Source organism: Phalacrocorax aristotelis, chromosome Z, assembly GCF_949628215.1.
Source record: "Phalacrocorax aristotelis chromosome Z, bGulAri2.1, whole genome shotgun sequence".
In the NCBI taxonomy this organism is placed as follows: domain Eukaryota; kingdom Metazoa; phylum Chordata; class Aves; order Suliformes; family Phalacrocoracidae; genus Phalacrocorax; species Phalacrocorax aristotelis.
The window spans coordinates 8,181,999-8,203,215 of NC_134311.1; the positions used below are offsets into that span (position 1 = coordinate 8,181,999).

Consider the following 21,217-nt stretch of genomic DNA (forward strand, 5'->3'; position numbering starts at 1 on the left):
GGCTCCAGAATAAAACTGGCTTCCTCTGGGGCAAGACAATTGCTAATACAAAATTAAAACTCATCAACAAATCTGTAAGGCTTTCTCACAGCCTGAACAAAGTCTAGAAAATTAAGTTATGCAAGGATTTAGACAACTAGACTTCTCCTTTGTACTGGGTACATACAATGAAATCCAACAATTGATGAACTAACTAAAAGTTGGCATATTCCATTGCCCCATGGGAAGGGCATGCAAGAAAGGACAAGCTGTGCAGAATGAACATTAGTCATGCTACTTCGGAAACTTGGAACTGATAAGGCACTGTGACAACAACAACAACAACAAAAAAAGGAAAAATCTCCACAGAGTAAACCTCACAATCTTTACAGATTCATTTTTCAATTGGGCTTTCATTCTGTTAATAGGGAGAGAAACAAAACTCATGTATGACTGTCACTTTTGTATCATAATCCAGATCACACAGAAGATATATGCAATGAGTATTTATTATATGTAAAAAGCTGTTTAGCTTTTGCTAAGAAAACCCCATCCATAAGGTAGTTGCAGTAAATTCAAACCCCAGAAAATGCCATTATCAGGAATAAAGGATGGATGTAATAAAATGCATATGACTATATGGGAACAGAATTAATAACATTCTAGTCTCCAAGGTATAGTTTCAATACTGCTACTAAAACTTTATCAGGGCCACCATTTGGCTTAACACAACAGAATTTATAGATACTTAAAACCAGAATGAGTTCATCTGTTAAAATCCACAAATTTCTTGCATGTGTTTGGTACCCCGCCTGGGTCCCTCCAACCATGTTTGAGACTGGTGGCTGGTTTGCAAAGCCAGCTTTCAGAAAGAGCATATGCTGTAACATCAGACCAGAGAACCCATCTGCCTTTACAACTGCATGCAAGCATAAGCTAACATCTTATTGGAACTTAGGTCTGAAGTTAAAAGTACTAAAAGAATCCATGAATATTTGAGGACGAGAAGGGGAACTGAAGAATCAAATGTTTATTTCAGGGCACTACAAGAAAGCTTTCCCTAAAGTTAGATATTTGACAACGTTTCAACTGAAAACATGACAGTCGATGCATTTCCTGCTGATTCAAACACATCAGTTTAAAACTAGAGGCATTTTAATAAACTGGGTTCCCACCTACCTCTCTCAAAAGAGAACTCGAACCAACAGTAGAGGCAAAAGTGATTCTACCATGATCAGTTGATTTTGTAATATTCAGTATTTAGAAAGCTAACATAAGAATGGGACTAACAAGGGAAAGTGCATGATGATTACTGAATGAAATGCTGAATTTTTTGTAAGTGCCATCTGTCACTTGTATGGAGTTGACAAATAATTTTGAAAACATTCCCTGAAGTATTGCACAATATCTGTATCATTGTTCAGTATAGAGCAGCATTTAGAAATACGTCTAGAGAAATACATACCAATTTGAATGGTTTTTATCAAATAATGGTGCACACCGACATCCATTTCATACCTTTTCTGTATTTACTGTATGAAAAGGCAGTTATGTATTCAGAGTTGAGTTGCAGGCATATTTTTTATATTCATTACAAATGGAAATGTAGTATTCCAAAAAAGATATAAACAGGTGAATATTTAACAAAAATGTAAAAAAAGGACATGTGATTTAAAAGACAGATTTTAGTTTTTCAGGAAAAAAAAAAAAGGAAACAAACTAAAATATTCTTATCAGAAACAGATATGTGAAATAAAATACGGACATACTTCCTACCTACGGTAATCGCATATTTATAGCTATTTTAGTTAATTTAGGTCATACAATTTAGGTAACATTGCACAGAAAATGTTAAGAAGTAGCCCCCTCACTGTCTTGAACCTCTTGACAAAAATACCAAGCAAGTAATAGGCTTACTACTTCTGAACATCATTCTTTATTGCAGAGAACAACAGCCAGAAGACTTATGTGTAACATACAGCCTGCAAGCTACACATGGGGGATCTTTATCATATGTTAATATGAAAGGCTTCTTACAACTAATGCACAGTCTACGGAGCATGTACTTGATACTACATAGTGAAGAGGCAGAGCTCCAAGGCTGCATTGTAAGATTAAGATAGGCTGTGTGAAATTAATAATTCCAGAACGAAAAGAAAACACATAGTGGAGAATTAGCTAAAAAAAAATATCTGAGCTATCTTAGAATTAATTTGGGAAATTGAGCCTGTAACATGTTACACAGAAACTTAAGTTATTGATACGACAAAATGCAGACTCCTTCTGATGACACTGTTAAAAAGACCTATAATTATTAATTTGTTTTTCAAAAATAACCATTTAAAACTTTTGCCTTCCTAATTTTGAGATCAGTTTTCTTTTCTTTATGCTATTAAGACAGAATAAGGTTGTAAAGAGAGCATCTGGCCGCAAGATATCAGAAAAAGGACAAAACAGATATGATCACATCTAACAATATCTCTCTGAAATGCAACCAAGCAGACAGTTGTATGATTAAATTATTGTTGTAACTTCCTGGCCAGGAAGCATATTCCAGATTCCTTCCCTTGAATGATTTGAAGCTCAAACAGTATCTCAGTACTTACTGAAAGGTTAGTGGTATTTGGAACATACTGTTGCTGTTCTCCCAGTAGTACATCAATCACAGGGTGCCTCCCATTTTTTATAATTATTTTTTGCTGATCGTCTTGCACAGTTGGTCTACAAAAAGGAAGAGACATTAATTTCAATGTTTATTGTAACAGATTATTTAGAACTACTGTAACTGAAGTCTGCAAGACGGTCATCTATGATGCAGGTTTTTGTGAAAAAATACAAATGACAAAAATAATCATTGCTATCAAATATTTCTAAAGATTTCCTTGGTTTCATTCAGTTACAAAAAATATTAGCAGATTGGATATAGAAATTTTACAGTGTTTTCTTCATTATTTCATCACCTAGGGCACGTTTTCTGTTGTTCATGTGTATTCTAAAGAACTATTAAGAACTACAAATGTACAAGCAATAACAAAACCCCCAAAATGAAGGACAGTCTGCTTTCTTCCCACACCAGCTTCTGCAAAGTGCCACCTTATGCAGAAACATTTCATATTCTCAGGTAGATCTTGCTGATGAACTGGTCTAGCCTGTTAGTGCATTAAGTCCTAACTGGAGCATGGGGAGTAAATAAAATTATCCAACTGTTTATATTATGACTGGTAACACAAACGATACAAATCAAAGACTACAGTATGACAGTGCTGTAACTCTTCTATAAACATTACCAGCCCTCATCATCTGACAGCAACTCCCAAACATGTACAAGAGTCATCAAACAATAGAAAGAGCTTACTATCGAAGATGAAACACTGGAATGACAATACCTTTTTAGAAAATAATACTCAAACCAGATCAATACTGCTTACTTTTTTTCTCCTCTCATCTCCAAACCATGTAAAAAGTTTTGTCTCAAATGTTTCCATCTTAGCTAAAAATTTGTCTACACATCTACTAATATAGTATGTATAAATCTACATTCCATATCTCCATGACTGAAAAGCTCCATCTCCAAAAGGTGTGTGTTCTTCACAGAACAAAAACTGAAGCAGCAGCATGTTCCACTGAATTATGACTATGATTTCTTTTTGTTCTCTGCAACATAGGTTTACTTTTTCATTGTAAACTGAAGTGCAACATTCAATGGAGAGGTAAATGTGGTTTCATGTCTCAGCAACATTTTCCTACACTAGAAGAACAATCACTCTGAAATAAGAGGAGTAACTTAGGAAAGTGGCAGCAGCTGAGAAAGAGAGAATACTGGAATAAATCCAGATTTTTTTTTACTAGAAATTAACCAACAATTTGGTTGAACTTTAGAGGGAAGACAAGATGTGGGGCGTATGATTTTTCTTGGGTAGAAGAATGACGCTGCAATTTGAAAGGGAAAGGGAGCTAAAATAAATGGCATATTAGGAAGACAAAGCACTGGGGGAAGAGGTGCAAGCTGATAATGTGGGGGTTTTTAGCACAGAGATATTTCCAGCAGTTGTACAGCTGAAATGAAACCAACACAGGCAGAGTCTTAGGCCTTGGAGACAAAGAAAGGAAATTTCACCCTCCATTTGCTGGATGGGTAAGTTGTTTGGAGCTGTAATGTAGTGGTCTGAAAAGGGAGGAGCACATGCCTAGAAGCATGTATGTGGTCCTAGGTGAGGCACCGTCACTGCTCTGGAAGCTGGCACTAATATTTACCTACTATTTACCTGAAATAAATCTTTGAAACATACCTCATGGACCTTAGAATCTTGGGTATTAAAAATACATTATAAATTCACACCTTGCTGAGAAAAAAAAAATAGGAGAAAAAAATTTCCATGCGAAGTCCAACATGTATTTATACATGTGAGATATTATCTACTAGATTCAGGTCAAGCAATAGAGAGACAAACATAGGATGTCAGATTTGAACTGCAATGTTTACAGATTTGCATTAAGCCCAGAAGTGTGTTTTGCAAAATCAGATTAAGTTGAAACTACTGTAAACAATTTTAATAATGCATTTTATCGTAGTATACATATTAAAATAATTTTTTTAAATACTCTCTTATAATCCTTTATAAAATCCTAAGTAAAAATTAAAAATTGATTACCTGCAATAGTCTTCTTGTTTAGCCACCTGGGCCAATGAGAACAGACAGTCGATAGTTGCTAGGTGACCAATCGCTTTAGAGACAGGGTAATAATGTTCACTAAAATGGCTATAACAAAACAGGGGGAAACATCAGGAGGAAGAAAAGAAAAAATTCATACAGATACTAATGTACTGTCCAAATGTGCCCCATGCATGCTTCTCACAGGGCTCCTATGGTCTTTAAATTACTCTGAAGTCAAATCTCCCAGCAGTGTATTAACCTACAATATGAGGACACAATCTTAATCAAGATGGACTTCGTGCTCCCACTATAACAGTGAATTATTTTTAAGCACAAAAAAGCAGGGAAAATTAAATTCATTACATAGCATATAACGGGTCTGCAGTTGATCCCTGCTGCCTAAATGAAGTCTATACAAATGTCACTGTTTATCACAGTGGCAAATGAATCCCAACTGCCAATTCACTTCAACCATAAGTCACAGTCAAAAAAAATCCCCAAACACCTAAAAGTGTCTGAACAGAGGATTTGTCTGCATTTTCAATAAAATCTGGTATCTACAACAGAAAATTCAAGAAGTCATTTTCCATTTATGGTATTTCTTTCCCCAACACAATAATGGCAATACTAGGAGAACACAGTTTTCAGTAGAGTTCATTCTCCTAGTTCTCAAGAGTCTTTTTTTTCCCTCTCCTAGTCTCAAAGATACAACTTGGAATATAAAACCAGTACAGGAGCAAAATGTAATAAATAAATACATAAATGGAGGGGTGAGGAAGAACAACACTTTCCTACAGACAGGTCCTTTGTTTTATGCTGCTATCATACAACACTATTGAAAACAGCAAAGTGAACATAAAAAGCAGCACACCTAAGTGAAGAAACATTAAAAAAGGTCTGCTCAAACTTACATGGCTAATATAGTGACAAAACTAACAGAACTATTTTTTATAGTATTGCAAAGGCAACACATCTACAGAAGAGTGAATTAGAATATTTTTCTAGTTTCTACCAAATTTTCAGAATTGTTGGGCTCCTACTAGGAGGCAAACCTTGGCATCAGTTATGTCCAGTGAGACAACTTTAGAAGGAACTAGTTAAGTTTTTGCAGCAGGGAAAAACACAAAAGCTAAAGTGGGCCAATTATTATTGCACAACATGAGGAATTTCAGGGGGTCTGGAATTCATGGAAGTAAAAACAATAATTGATAACCACACACCTGAAAAAACTAAAGGTATTCAGACGTTTGAGAAATATTTTTTTAAATTCTGTTTTAAATATCCTTTGGCTAAATAGTCAAATAACTTCATTCAAAACTCTGATCTGAGACAAAGACATCTTCCGTGCCAATTTTGAGGGACAATAACACTCCCATTACTTTCTAGCAAAACAGTCTCACAGTCACTCACAGGGTTAGCATACAAAACATATGGCTCTGGAAAATCACACTCACCCAAGGGACTGCCCAAACACCCTGAACATTGCTAACTCAAAAAATGTTAGTAACACTGCAATTGTACTTAATTTATTATTCTTTTTTAGTAATGGCACACTTAACAGTGAAGGCATTCTCTCTTTCAGTTTATATTAAAAGTGAATTAGGTTAGCTTGCATAATAAATTATCTTTTCAATTTACATTGTACTTCAACAATATAACTACTAATTTCAGTTTCACTCACAGTCAGTTGTACTTTCAGGTTCTTAATGCTGTGGTATTACTTTTCAAATTTTGAGACCCACTTATATATATAAGTGTATTTTTATCAGAATTCTAAAATCTAGAGACATTGCTGCTGGTCTCAGGACTCAGTCCACAAAGGTGTTGCCTTCAAATGCTTTAAATTGAAGAAAAATATTTTAATTTACTATCTTTAAAGTTGTTGTGGGCAACATAATTGAATTATTTTTTTAAGAGAAACATCTTTCTTTTTCTGTTGTTCTAGCAAAATCTAAATAAAATAAAACAGAATGATAAAATCTGACTATTTTGTAAACTCACTCTAAAAAATTCATCCACTCAGCACTGCAGTCAAGGACTAGCTGCTCCCGGAGCTGATTCAGATGTCTGTAATTTTCTATAATAAATGGAGAGTGGAAACGGCTGACAGTTTTTGTGCTGGAAGACAGAGAAAAGCCAAATAGGAAATCAAGGTTACTAAGCAATCAGTTACACCATCCACATGCAAAATTGGACTAGTTTTCTTACTCCCTGAGAGCCTTGAAAATGCATGTAAAAAAAAAAATGTTCTTTTATTGTGTTACCAAACTCTATTGATTGCAATAATCTTTACTGTGAATAAAGTGATTGGTTACTGTGCCACTACCAATTCAGAAGGCTTTTTAAATGTTTTTCACAATGTACCATATATCACTGAAGTTTATATATTTCACAAAATTCTGTTCAGCAATACGCTGCATAAATGGATGATTTTTCTGTGACTGCTTGTACAACGTACTCCAAGAAAAATCTTCACTTTAAAGAGGAAAACTTCATGATAAGCCTGAAATAAAATTAGTAAATACAGACTGTTTTGTATTGATACTAGTTTCCATTTGGGGCACTTTCTATTTATGTGTTTACATTAAGAAATTCAGAATCACAGAATCCCAGGCTGGAAGGGACCTCAGGGATCATCTAGTCCAACCTTTCAAGGAAGAGCACAGTCTAGACAAGGTGGCCCAGCACCCTGTCCAGATGACTCCTGAAGGTGTCCAACGTGGCCGAGTCAACCACTTCCCTGGGGAGATTATTCCAATGGTGACTGTCCTCACTGGGAAAAATTTCCCTTTCGTGTCCAATCGGAATCTCCCCAACAGCAACTTGTCTCCATTCCCCCTTGTCCTCTCCATGTGACTCCGTGTATAAAGGGAGTTCCATCTTTTTTGTAGCTACCCCTTAAGTACTGGTACGTGGTGATGACATCCCCTCTGAGCCTCCTTTTCTCAAGGCTGCACAAACCCAGCTCCCCCAGCCTATCCTTGTATGGCAGCTTCCCAGTCCTTTGATCATCTTGGTGGCCCTTCTCTGGACCTCTTCCAACCTCTCCACATCTTTTTTGTAGAGTGGGGACCAGAACTGAGCACAGTGCTCCAGGTGTGGCCTGACAAGCGCTGAGTAGAGCAGGACAATGACTTCTTTCTGCTGGTGATGCCCTTTTTGATGCAACCCAGCACCCTGTTGGCCTTCTTGGCCGCAGCAGCACACTGTTTGCTCATGTTGAGCTTCCTGTCTACCAGGACCCCCAGGTCCCTTTCCACAGAGCTGCTCTCCAGCCAGGTGGATCCCAGTCTGTGCTGCACTCCCAGATTATGTGCATTATGTGCAAACTCAGTTTGGCATTCCCAGGCATTCTTTTACAAAATCCAGATTAGCTGTAATTTGTTCATCATGATCTTAGTTCTGTCTAATCTGTGCAGTTTTAATGCTGAATTCTTACATAAGTGAATAGAACATCACTTCAGAGTTCACCTTGATTATGCCTATTTCTGATGCAAGATGTCTATGCTCATGTTTCTAACAATAAGGTAGTTAGCCCATTTAAATAATGAAACAAATGACTGAAAAGGAAAAAGCCAACTACATAATTCAGTTTCACCTACTGGAAAAAGTATCCAAAACTATCCAAAATCATGCTTATATAACACTAAGTACCAAAACAAGCAAAGCTTGTCTGTATGAATAAGTAAAATGGCATTTTAAATACACTAAGTTTAATACACTAAGTTTATTGAGATGCACAGATATTTGCACAGCTACCTTTACCTTTCTGAATAAAATAATAACAGTAAAAATTTTATGAAACATTTTTATCTACAAGCTACAGGCACAACTGAATCAAGACCATAGTTTTGACTCCAGTAGATATACTTTTAAAGATTAGCAAGTAATATAGTGCACTAAGGATCCACCATGTACAAAGAAACATTTTAAGAACTCCAGTTTTTTAGTTTGGTTTTGTCTGCTTTTAAGCAAAAATTATGGCAATAAATTAACGTAACGATTTTGATTGGTTGGTTTTCCATTAAAAAAAAAAACACCAAACACACACATAGAGCAATGGGAACATGTACGTAATTGTAATACCAAAATACCACCTTTTTTTCCTTATATATTAAAATAGAACAAACTTCAAAGACATTTTACATACCTACTAATCATAACCCAGTCAGTTGGCACAGATGCTTTATGGGCATTCTTGACTTCTATCAAAAACTAAAATAAACAGAAATGTAATATTACACATCATGGGAAGTTAGGAAGACTACAGGACCATAATCATCATATATCAAGAAATCTGCATACATCAGAGGAGAGGGCTATTCAGCCTGAAGAGAGTGAGCAGACCAGAAGCTAATGTTCTTTTTCGCCCAAAAGTAATGGTTAGGACATAACACATTTTCTGCCGAAAGAACAACTCCTGTCCTGAGCTGTTCTTGTGTCCTACCATGTTGCTGCCCCATCCCTGCCCTTCCATTCCTCCATCCACCAACATGTTCTCTTCGCCTCCGTCTTGTCAAGCCACAACCAGGCTAAAGCTAGTAAGTCCTGCTTACCTGATCCTGACCAGGCCTTGTAGAGAATTCAGCATTTACACGGCCTCTACACTATATACCTCCTGTACTGAGGCTACTCCTACATCAGTGAGATGTGCCTTCCTGCCTAGGGATCAGTGATTCATACTGAGGCATAGTTACCTACAACATTTCACAGACAAGAGCTCAAAACCTCAAATGCTAGCACTATATCTACAGTACCTTACTTCAAGTTTAGATCAACTTGGGGGTCAGGAGGACAAGCAATAGGGCAAACCAGCAGTAATTGCAAGAGGCTCAGAGCAGTGAAATTCGCACAATGTGTTTATTGCAGTATTTTGTATGATTCATGTGGGTTACTGTTATAACACCAGCCTGAGGTCCTAGACATCAAAGAATTGAGACATTCTCAAATAAAAGAATTCAGCTAGAAAATTAATTTCTAGCAGAGATTAGATTAACCCAGAATCTGATCACAGTTACAGAAAACCGCAAGACTTTAATCTGACAAAGCTTCTCCATAACAGTTAGTATGATTTAGATAAAACCTTGCACACCTCACCAGAACAGCCAACAATCACCTTCAAGTACAAACAAGTAGAATATTCCTAACATGAGCACAAGCCTCCAGCAAGGACATAGCACACTAGTTCCTAATTTACCTGACATCTTGAAAATATTTGGTATTGTGGAAACCTTGAAACTGCATAATACACAAGACAAAAATACTGAAATGGGTAGAAGCAGAGATGAAAATAAGTCAGCTGCTGCTGCCACTATTAGTGTTGGTGATGTGCTGGTACTGTATTTTTTTCTGAATTTAATCTCAAAACAATTAAATAGGCTGTGTTTATGAAAGGAAGACAGAAAATAATACTACATCTGTATCTATGCTAGCTGAAAAACTGAACTCAAAACAGTCTAAATTAACACAGCCAGTTCAATTTTGGTTTGCTTGTGTGGCTAGTGAGACAGAAGCAGAGAGGCTACAATCTTCTTTAAAGCAACAAAAGCGTTTGCTTTTTCATCCTTTAATTCTTAGCCCTATTAGATAAATAATTGCAGTATTAAATAAGCTGGACCCAAAGCACTCCTTCTGCCATGCAGGAAGTAAACATTTGCCAAATGCAGGAATTTCTCTAAATCCTGCCTGAAACACATATCAGTGCTATCACTACCTAGACAGCTTTCTGTCCTGTTCAGTGCACACTACATGTTATATCAGAGGTCTGGAAACAGAAGATAAGATAGATTTGGGTGTAACCTCATACTCTGGAAAAGATATGTGTCAACTGGATCTTCATCAGAACTCTAACAGGGACTTAACAAATACAAGTTAATAAACTGTGGGCTGACTGAAAATCTAACCATGTATTCAAAATCATGAGTTTGGGGACACACATGAAGGAGCAAATAGTTTGATATCCTCTCCCCTCCCCCGCCAAGAACATCTATTGCCTGAACAGATGTTCAGAATGGGGAGATACATAGAAAAAGTTTCCTGGCAGCTTCCCTGTCTTCCAGAACTAGCAAACCATAAACCTCCTTCTGCCCAGTTCTGTTGCAAAGAAGTGTTTGAATACTACATCTATCAGAGTACTACAATGCCATAAGAAGAATAAGCCATACAAATCTGAGGAAGAAAGAGCTCAGCTCAAAGACACTCTTGTTATGCCTATGCTGTGCTCCTCCTGTGCAATTCCCTTTCCATTACATCCACTCCTCTGGTGTCTTTCCTTTCTTCACTGACCATCTTCTCTAACCCTTCCTCCTACTGCCTCTTTTGATGTCTCTGAAACCCTCATATCAGATGTAATTCAGTAACCGACATCCATAACCTCTGCATCTCCTTTCATGAATTCACCAAGATAGATCTTTGTCTGCAATGCTTTCTGAGCCATGCCCTGCTACAAAGGCCTCCTCTCAAATGTGTGCGTAGTGACTGGTGGTTTCTGAAACCCTCCTGTCCAGTTCACATCTGACTACTTCCTCAGATGCCCTCCTCTCTTTAATCAATTCTCTTCTCCTTTCCTTCACACACATGTCATCATCCACCTCTTAAACCAGCCTCTCTGAGAGAAACCTTTCAAATCCTGGCTCTTCCCTTCCTCACACAATAATCAAACCTATTCTTCCACTTTTCCTCTTGGACTTCAGCATCCATGCTGACAGCCTACCCAACTCTTTAGCCACATGTTTCATCTTCTCCAGCTCACGATCAAAACAAATATCCACCTGAGGTCTTATATCAAATGCTGCTCTCTCTAATTCAGCATTTCTCACATTGTCTCTCACTTTCAGCATTGCCTATCTGCTCCCTGCTGTGTCTCTCGGGTCTTTCTCACCTTCCTAGGTCCTCAATGTGGTGGGACTGTTTCCAGCTCCTTCCCTCCCTGTCTTCACTAATTCATCGCTTCTAGTCCCAACTCTCAGTTTCCTAACTCCTTTATTTTTCCAATTTTCTGTGGAGTTTTCCCCAGCCTTTCTACCTTCAGCTTCCAACAGGCAACGCTGGACAGTGCTACTCACTGTTCCTTTCAAAATCTGGCACAACCTGTCATCACTTTTTCTTTTTTCACTGAGCTTCTCAGGTTGCTGGAGCATGGCCTGCCCACACTTGCACAGCAACTAGCAAACAAAAGCTTTAGTCCACAAACACCATTTCTAAGAATAAAAGTAAAATAACATCTATCATTCTTTCATACTGTTCCTCTTCTGTCCCATCTTTCAAATTATAGTCTTAATCAGTACTTACAGATGGTTTTACGATTCTTCAGATCAACCTAATGCTATACTTCCAGGTTCTCTGAGAATATTTCAGCACTTAATAGCCACATAATTAACCTTGGAAGAATGTAAGTGTTTTTACATATATAGAAAAGCAAAGCATTATTGTACCAAATTCAACTCCACTAATGTGTTTTTATTATTTAAATCACTAAAGTAATTGACTTAACAAATAAAAAAGTGACACTGTCACAAACTGTTCTTTAAAATTGTACAAAAGATTCCAGTCAAATGACCTTGTCAAGTATCATACTAAATGAGGACTTCTAGTTAAGCCTAACTTTTAAGCTATTTTCTCAACAAGCAAGGGTACAGTCACACATAACAGATAACATATTACCTCTTGACCAGAAACTGTAACATACTCTACAGAAGAATTCTTAATCTGTTTACGAACACCCAGCAGATGCAATTGCATTTTAGAAAGCACATCCAGGATCTCCTCCTTTTTCTTTTTGATGGCAGGGAAGTCTGTAAGGTCCTTGAACAGCTGGGTTTTATCTCCAGCCCTATCCATAAGAAACATAAAACAGAATAACAGTGAAATCAAAGACACATTCCCTGATTCTACTGGCTACATCCATATTTTTATTTTTCTCGTTTAACACTTAAAATACAGCTTTTCTGTTACTTGGTCATAGTACAGCACATTTACTGAAAGCTGCCATACACACTACATTAAAAAAAGGCACTTCGTATACAAATTCTAAGAGGCTACACCAAGATACCGCTCCCCCCCAATGTATTCAAAACCAATCTATTCCTGTTCCTTTCTACTCTATCACTTTATGCTTTTGCTTCTATACAAAACCCTGCTGACTCATATTTTGTCATCTCTGAATGTGTATCCTGCAGCTTTCTGTTTGTTCTCCCTCCGTCAAGCAGAGCAAGAGAAGTAAGCATAAGAAAGATCATTCCCTTCTGTCTCCATCTGTAATTCTGGAATACAATTGCTGCCCCAACCTGGTGCATCCCAAGTGCTGACAATATCTTTATCATTATTAAATGTGAAGCTCTAAATAATTTCTACATCACATGAAGACAGATTTTTGACATATTTAGAATTTGGCCAAATTTGCGTGGATTTTCATGAGGATTGCAAAGAAAAATCCCTCCCACAAGGCCTCTATCAAAGCAGGAGTTTCTCAGAGTAGCTTCTTTTCTTTTCTCAAGAAAAGACTAACCAGAGGATTTTTAATACATGCAAAATAACACTCTTTTCTAGTCTCAGTGTCAGAAAATGACAGAATTGTTTTGGCTGCGCTATCTCAGCTCAGGATTGAAACCTGAAACAGGCAATGCCATTCAAATGTTTAAAACTGGGAAGCTGAACAAACTATTAAAAATATGGTTGTCACAGATAACAAAAATATAACTTATCGTACTAAGCATCAGGCAAACAATAAAAAGTAGTACAGTCAGCCCTAAGTTAATTGGAATTTACAGTTGTATTTTATAGCAACTACAAAACTGTACCAGTTAATTACATAATTACCCTGAAATCTAATATTTGGAGAGCAAGTAATTACAAAACTGAAAATAATAAAACATGGAAGTAATAAAAAGTCTAATATTCTATCTACTCCGATATGCCTTAGCCTGAGAATAAAACTACAACTGGAACCAGTGACCAGACAGGTAACACAAAGCTGTGCTTTGATTTTGCATTACACGCATAGAGTTATTATATAAGTGACAGTAAAGATGCCATTTTAAAATGCAATACTAATTTTTAGAAACTATTTTGTGCTAATTAGACCTGTTTCCATGGGAATACAAGGGAAAAAGGATTTCTGGTAGCCAGCAGCTGACTGTGAAGACTGTCACTGCTATGTGATGCCTAACAAAAATGTAAAGGTTGACAGTTTAGAAAAACCCACAAAACCCAAAATCTTGAACTCCCCTGGAGCAGAGGGATATTTTTGAGAATGACTCCAGGATTTTATACATGACACAATAAAATTAACATGTGATGCAGTATACATGCATGCACAGGAGTCTGTGCATGTGTGAGTAGTCATCATTATTTCAGTAAAAAATTTTTAAGTACAGATAATATTGCCACACAAGTTCAAGATATATAAAGGCCAAAAGGTAAGTTATTTTAGCCATCTTGAATAAATGCAAATGAAATATATGTATTCTGCAGATCAATTATGGTATTTCCTACTTACACTATTGTATCTTATTTTTGTATACTATTCTAGCCAACATCAACACAGTGACAGAAAAAAAAAACATATTTTAAACCTACCTACAGTAAATCTAATTAAATGAGTCTGTTTTGTCATAATCTGCCACAGATATAACAGGATACAAAGCATCAGCAGAAATCTCATAATCCTACCTGTCCAACAGCCATAGCAAAATATTTCTATCCATCTCAATTCTTAGCTTTATACACCTTGCATCTGTCTCTAATTCAGAAATAAAGTTATAGGCTTTAATTCTTAAATTTCTTTAATTTTAAATCTCAGCTGGAGAAAGATAAAAAAGATTTTATAAATAAATTGGATGTTTATTTTTAGTCTGCTTTGAAAATAAAGATCAAGACTATGCTGCCCCAATAAAACTACATATTAAACTACATGCCACATGTTTCATTGAAAAATCTCTAGGTATATTACCGTTAATTATATCTCATAATATTACACATGAGGAAATGTTCGAAGTTAAATGAAACTTCTCATAGCAGGGAAGTTTAGGATGATCTGGATGATACTCATTTTGAGTTCAGAATGCCCACTCAATATGTTGTGTAAACCGAAACTACACTGAAAGGAAACCAAAAACCTACAAAGTTAAGTGCTCAGAAAGCTTGGCTGTGCAAGCCAGACAGACTGTTTCTGGTCTTAGCACCACGAGAAAACCTTTTTTACAACATTTTATATGGCTTTTTTTCTGCAAGACAGTGACTTTTACTGGCCACAAGGTACTTCTCCTAAATCCTGTCCCCTGAGAGGTCTTTACACATCCTTCCCTTACTGAACTCATGTTCTTGCTCTACTGTTCTGCATCTTAAGCCTCCTGCCTTCTTCCTGTGGTTAAAAATAGGATCTAGGGGTGACAATGGAGGCAACAGTTCCTCTGAAGAAACAGTACACTATTTAAAGACACTCCCTCATAATGCATATTCATTCCAATTTAGCACCTTCTTCCTTTGTCTACCATTTTGTTTTCTTGGACCAATGAAGGACAGAATTAAGACAAAAAAGGGGCAGACAGCCTCCATGCTTTCAGATCACCTCTCAAGACTGCAGGAAGGCCATTGCAAAGAAAAGCCTGATCACACCCAGAGCCTGAGGTCGGTGTTAGTTTAGTCATTCTCTAGAGGGAGTCCGTGAACAGGGCACTAACCCCAGAAATGCTCTGAGCAGGTACAAATCACACCGGCTACATGGAACCTCCAGAGCTATTAAACTTCATATTCTCTGTCATTAGTGGGCATGTAAAGAGATTTTTAAAAAAGGATGGGGGCACTCATGCCTTTGAAGAATTTTCACAAAAATAGTAAAAGGCATATTCCTGAAAGCAGAGCAGCCACTCTGCTAAAGGTCAAGTCTCTCTTCAAAAGGAACAGCTTCTCTATTTTAAAAAATAATTTTAAAGTTGTTAAACAAATTAAGATGAGCAAAACATACTTTGCACTAAATTCATTCCCCAAAACAGCTGAAAAATATTCAAAAAATTATTCAGCCTGAGGCACTCTCTAGACAAAATATTGCCTCCCCTAGTTTAATTTTAAAAAGTATACAAGCTGTAGAAAATATAACCTCTGCTTTAACTATAAGTACCCTGTACATAAATATGAAACAAAAAATATAAAACTAAGATATACAAAAACAAGATGCACAGTTCGCATAACTGAACACATTTAGTCAGAAATCCTATGAGGCATGGAAGATTACTCTACTTACTTGGCTGCTTCTTCATTAATGACCTCTAAATAATGTTTTACTGGGGAGAGAAGATCTGGGATTTCCAACAGTGCATTTCGTAATAGAGGAGTTTTCACATGAGATTGTATGACTGGAACAAGAGCTTGAATTTCCAACTCCAGACGAGACAGGGTGCTGACCAAGATGAAGAACTCTTGGGTTGAGGACTGAGGAAGGAAGCAATGTCTAAATCACTACAATGTATTATACTACTAATAAATCCTACGGGGTATGGACTGTAACACAATGCATAATCTTATCACATTCACAAGGTTAATAAAGCAGACTAATGGTTTTACCCATTGTTGTTAGGAATCAGTCAAGAGCCAATCTCCATTATTCCTGTTGCTGGATGGAGATGTGTAACACACATGTAGTAGACAAACAGCAGAAAAATAAGCTAATAATGTGCAAACAGAAAGAAAGCAGGTTGAGAAATTTTATGAGTACCACAACTTATTGGTATGGGCTTGTGCATCTACGTGCTGTTATCTGAATCCCCAGGCTGCTATTTTGGAAAGAGAGGGTTTGGAAAGACAAGGTCAGGCACAGAGAGGGAGAGTCTTGGAACAAGAATACAGAAAAGAAAAAAAAAGCCCACAGAAAGAGAAAAACCAGCAATCACTGCTTAAAGTGTTTGCAGCTGTTGCCAGTTTCAGCCTCTGGTTGGCTACTCCCAGGTCTATGTGACAAGAAGACTAAGGAGAACACACTAATCCAGTCTTTGTCTTTCACCCTCTCCTCACTACAGAGTTCTAAGAGATTTTTTTGTCTCTTTCAGGCACCTAGCCAGGCTATCGTTGAAAGGGATTCTCCCAGACTGAAGCCAATAGCACACAGTGCTTTCAGAGCTTGCTTCATGACATCCACAGAGGAGCATATTGGCTCCCTTAAAGCAGCTTCTCACCAAAAGCAGTGACTTGTGAAAGAGAAGCTCTCCTCTCCTCTTTTTTTAACCAATAATATTACTTCTGATGTGGCTCAAGTATTTTGCTGGTAGATTCTAGGTGCTCTTCTGCATCAGCTCAGTTTGTTACCTTTACCTCATTTTCATGAATTTGCGTTCAGGGTCAGGATTTCACAAGTAGTTAAAAACTGTAACAAAACAACCCACCTCCTGCCACACTCCTAATCCATCCCCCCTCCCCCAGTTGTCCCATTCAGCTCTCAGTTACCTACGGTTCTTGTGCCCCACCTATAAATTAGGTAATACCAATACTGAAATGGTCTTTACAGAAGTAACTCTGTATTTGTGCTACACCACACTTGCGTACCAAGTGGAAATGTGGCCCTATGAGACACTTAATGCCTTCAAACCCTGCTGAATCCAGTGGCACTCCAGGACATCTCTATTCAGAAGGTTTGAAAAAAGTTGTCCATTAATAATTATGCTGCTATTTTTTCATACTTTACTGATGTGCAGAAATATTCCTCTTCAGAATTCTATTCAGTCTTCTGAATTTCTCCCATCAGTCAACTGAAAACACTAGAAAACTGGTTTATGTTCCTCACCTGAGGTTGCAAGGAAAGGGGTAGGATATACCGAATGCTTCCACTATAATATTCTTTCTGTGCCAATTTGTTGCACCCTTCTCTTCCCACACTTTTTCTCTTCCCCACTGAGGCAACATACAGTCTAGAATTTAATTTCTGGTCTGTATTTTCTGGTGATCAGCACAACACTGATGACAGAACATGTAGGCTTCAGTGAATCACTATTTCATAAAACAACTCTACATTTTTATTTTGTCATCCCTTCTCTTTAAATTTCTCCCCAGAGGTAAACTCTCTTTCCTTCCCACACCCTTATGCAAGAATTAAGACAATTCTCTCATCTATTACACTGTAGTTATTTCTCCCAAATAACCTCTGTACCCAAACAAAGAAGCAAGTATTAACAAAAATGCTGGGCTGGAAAGGAACATTTTCTCTCCTTCCTCACACATGTAAACCCTAAAATAAGTTTACTCTGTAATGCCTACTAGCCCTTCAGAATGCAACATTCTGAAAACCATAATAAATAAATTAAGGTAAACTCCAGTTACAGCCTTAGTCTTCTCATTAAATACATGTCACTGGCCAGTGATGGAAGAGTGGCCTCCATGCTGTATAAACACAGAATAAAGATACATATAAATGTGCAGCCTTGGCAATCTACTACAGATGCTGGAAGTTGTAAGTGACCAACAACAACAAGGCTACAAGAGACTAATTTGTGAGGTTAATTGCTGTGTTCACTATCTGTGAACACTGACAGAACAACTACACAGAAGACAGAACAACTGCTGTGTGCTCTATCACAAAGGCCATACTAAACAAAAATCTAAGAACAATCATTCCTGGCCATTTAAAATGTATTCAGTCACATGAGTAAGTAAATGTAGCTGAAGTTTTCATAAAGGCAGTGTCTGGTAGATACTCGCCAACTACCCTGAAGCATGGCTGTGTGGTGAAGAACTGGTCATACCAATCACACAAAGTTGGCAGATACCTGACTAAAGGAATATGCAATTTAACCATGATGCTTCCTGACATTTAGGAAGGCCAGAGAGATTACATTCTGAATGTTTCTGGAAAACCTAAGTTCATCTTTGTTTCAGATCCATGGAAATTAGGGATAGAAGAGACCCATTAGGCGGTTTGCCTGCAACTGCTCAATTCTTCTGCATGTTTTCTTTTTCTCTACTCTTGGGCTCTTATATTCAAAAAAACTATGTGCTTACCACTTCCTTTCACAAACTAATCCGTACTGCAATAAGTATCATAATGTAAAAGTTTTATCCAACAGCCTAAATTTCCCTTCCATTAAACTAATCCCAATATCTCTAGTTTTACTCTTTGTATTACACTAACTCAACTCCCTCTTTGCTGTTAGCACCCTTCAAATACCTCTAAGCTTTCTCCTTTAGTCATCAATTTAACCAAACTATAACCTTTTAATCTTTCTTCGTAAACAATCCATTATTCAGCCTCACGAAAACTTTGGTTCTCCCCTGCACTTGCTGCAATTTATGAATTAACTTTCTGATAATCTGAAACTTATTCTGTCTTGTAAAAGCCCTGACAACAAAATAAAACAAAAAAATAAAGTAGTAAATCTGTCAGTGGCATTTGAAATCAAAGCACAAAGGAAAGATCTGAAAGACTAAAGAAATTATAAATTTGTATAAAAAACAAAATAGAGACTTGGACTCAAAGTCAAAGTAAAATACACTATGACTGACTGCATCATCATCAACCTTGATGCAGATTAAGAATTAAATTCTGCAAGACTCCCCTTGACTACAAAATGTATTCAAGGAGGGAAAGGCTGAAGCCCTGCCACGTGAAATTGCAAAGTAGGACCCTGACAGACAGCATGAAGTGATTCACAGGAGAACAATGCCCAGAAAAGAAGAATGAGCAAATATGGACAGTAAGAAATACATAAGTTGAACAGATGGTATTTGTTTGGGTTTTTTGTTAAATTGTTCTTTAAAAAAAAACAAATAGGGACTTAATTAGTACACTATATAAGGGTGGGAAAAGAAAAACATTTGAAGAATAAATGAGGATACCTGTCTGAGGTGTTCTTCAATAAGGGTGGTGAGACTGGTGAAGGTGAGGCTTTAATAAGGGGAGGAATCTAGATTTCAAGGCAGTGTCGCAAATAAAAGAATAAGTAGGGAAAAAGAAAAACCAAACCCAAAATTGGTCATGTACATAATACATCATAACAACCCTGAAAGTTATGAGATTTCTCAAAAGATGCTTCATTAAGCATGCTGAAGCTTCTCACAGAAATTTTGATAGCCTACACACCATAATCGTCATTCTAATGAGTTAAAACCTATTTGATTCTACTGTGAGCTACAGTCTACAGTACCTTTGGAGAATGGGAAATTCAGCATGCTTTACTGCAAACAGCTTTGTTACACACAACATTCCCAAGAAAGAGAGTGAACATACTCCTTTTGTGTTTATTCAGAGTATTACTGTTTCCCCTGGCTTGATTTTAGTAAACCTGCAGGACTTTGCATCTAAAAATTTAATGGCTCCACTGCAGAAATTATTTACTTAGCAAACAGATAACTTGGAACAGATGCATAAAAATAACTAAAAGCTGGGCTCCATTAAAGTGGGACTGGTTCCATTTAAACCCTAAGTAACCTTACAAAAGATATATAACTGTGTTATAAACTAGAAGCTTTTAAAATACAGTAAAAATTGTTTACATAAAGCAGGATTAACAGTCTTGCATTCACAGAAGATTCTCACAAGCTTATTCAATGCCATTTTTGAAGTCTAATTTTGAAATGCTGTCGATGATAGCTACAGCTTCTCTGGCACTAGAAAAATAACCTCAGAGTTGACAGTGATGCCAAACAATAGTTTCAACAAGCAGTTTATCAAACCATACGGAAAGTGGTATGACTGCCACTGAGAAGAACACACAAAAGATACACAGCAGTATGCCAGGTCTAACACCCTTTCAACAACACTAAAAGCAATTTAGCCTTGTTTGATTAGCGAAATTGTTTCCAACATATCTAAAAGGGAGCCACAGACACCCACAGCTGACAGCCAGTGACCACTCCAAGTTAAAAGCATTTCAAATCAAAAGAAAATAATGGGAGTTGAAATGCAGCATACATTTGTCACTCCTTTCAAACTGTAATAACTACCTTTATATTTTTAGTGTAGTGAGCATACTATTTTTGGTTTAGGAAAAATGAGGTATTTAATTTTAAGGTTACTGTGTCCCCTTATTATGACACTATTTATATTAATCAGCTTAATGGGGAACAATTTGCTCAAATCAGCATTTAGTATTGCAAATCTAAAACATATTGAAAGTATAGTATATGCAAGATGTGCATACTGCTATCATAAAATAAAAAATGTAAAAAAAAATATGTTAGCTGAAGTCTATAATATGTTATGCTATGGGAAGAATTTATTTTAAACATTCTACCCAAACAGTAACTAATTTCTTGAGCATGTACAGCAGGTACTGGTGTCATAAGAGGGAAAAAAAAAATCAGAATTACAACATCTTTCTCTGAATCTTCTGAAAAATCACACCACCTTCAATGAAGTATCAAATGTACCTTTCAGCGAAGGGCATATTTTCAGCACCATTCTGGTTGACAAGTTTATGTGAAAGATTTTAAACACTTAGCACCAAGCTGAACAGCACCCTTCTCTGAGGAGCTGGAGCATGACAGTGAAGTAGTGAAGTATTCATTGGAAAACGGAAAGGCAAATACCACAAGGAGGCTGTAGCCAGCCAAGCAGCAAATACCCACCTTCTAGCAATTGCCTGTTTTATTTTGCCCAGGTG

At 37.0% G+C, this 21,217-nt stretch overlaps 1 protein-coding gene across 1 annotated transcript in view; it reads right to left on the bottom strand.

Moving 5' to 3' along the window:
* The window catches only part of MSH3 (mutS homolog 3), a 113,288-nt gene that overhangs the window by 27,040 nt on the left and 65,031 nt on the right, over positions 1 to 21,217 (bottom strand). The window contains exons 14-19 of the mRNA XM_075079604.1: positions 15,874 to 16,061; positions 12,297 to 12,465; positions 8,785 to 8,849; positions 6,636 to 6,752; positions 4,632 to 4,739; positions 2,586 to 2,700 (exon numbers count right to left, since the gene is read on the bottom strand). Coding sequence (XP_074935705.1) covers positions 2,586 to 2,700; positions 4,632 to 4,739; positions 6,636 to 6,752; positions 8,785 to 8,849; positions 12,297 to 12,465; positions 15,874 to 16,061 — 762 coding nt within the window. The remainder of the gene's footprint in view (positions 1 to 2,585; positions 2,701 to 4,631; positions 4,740 to 6,635; positions 6,753 to 8,784; positions 8,850 to 12,296; positions 12,466 to 15,873; positions 16,062 to 21,217) is intronic.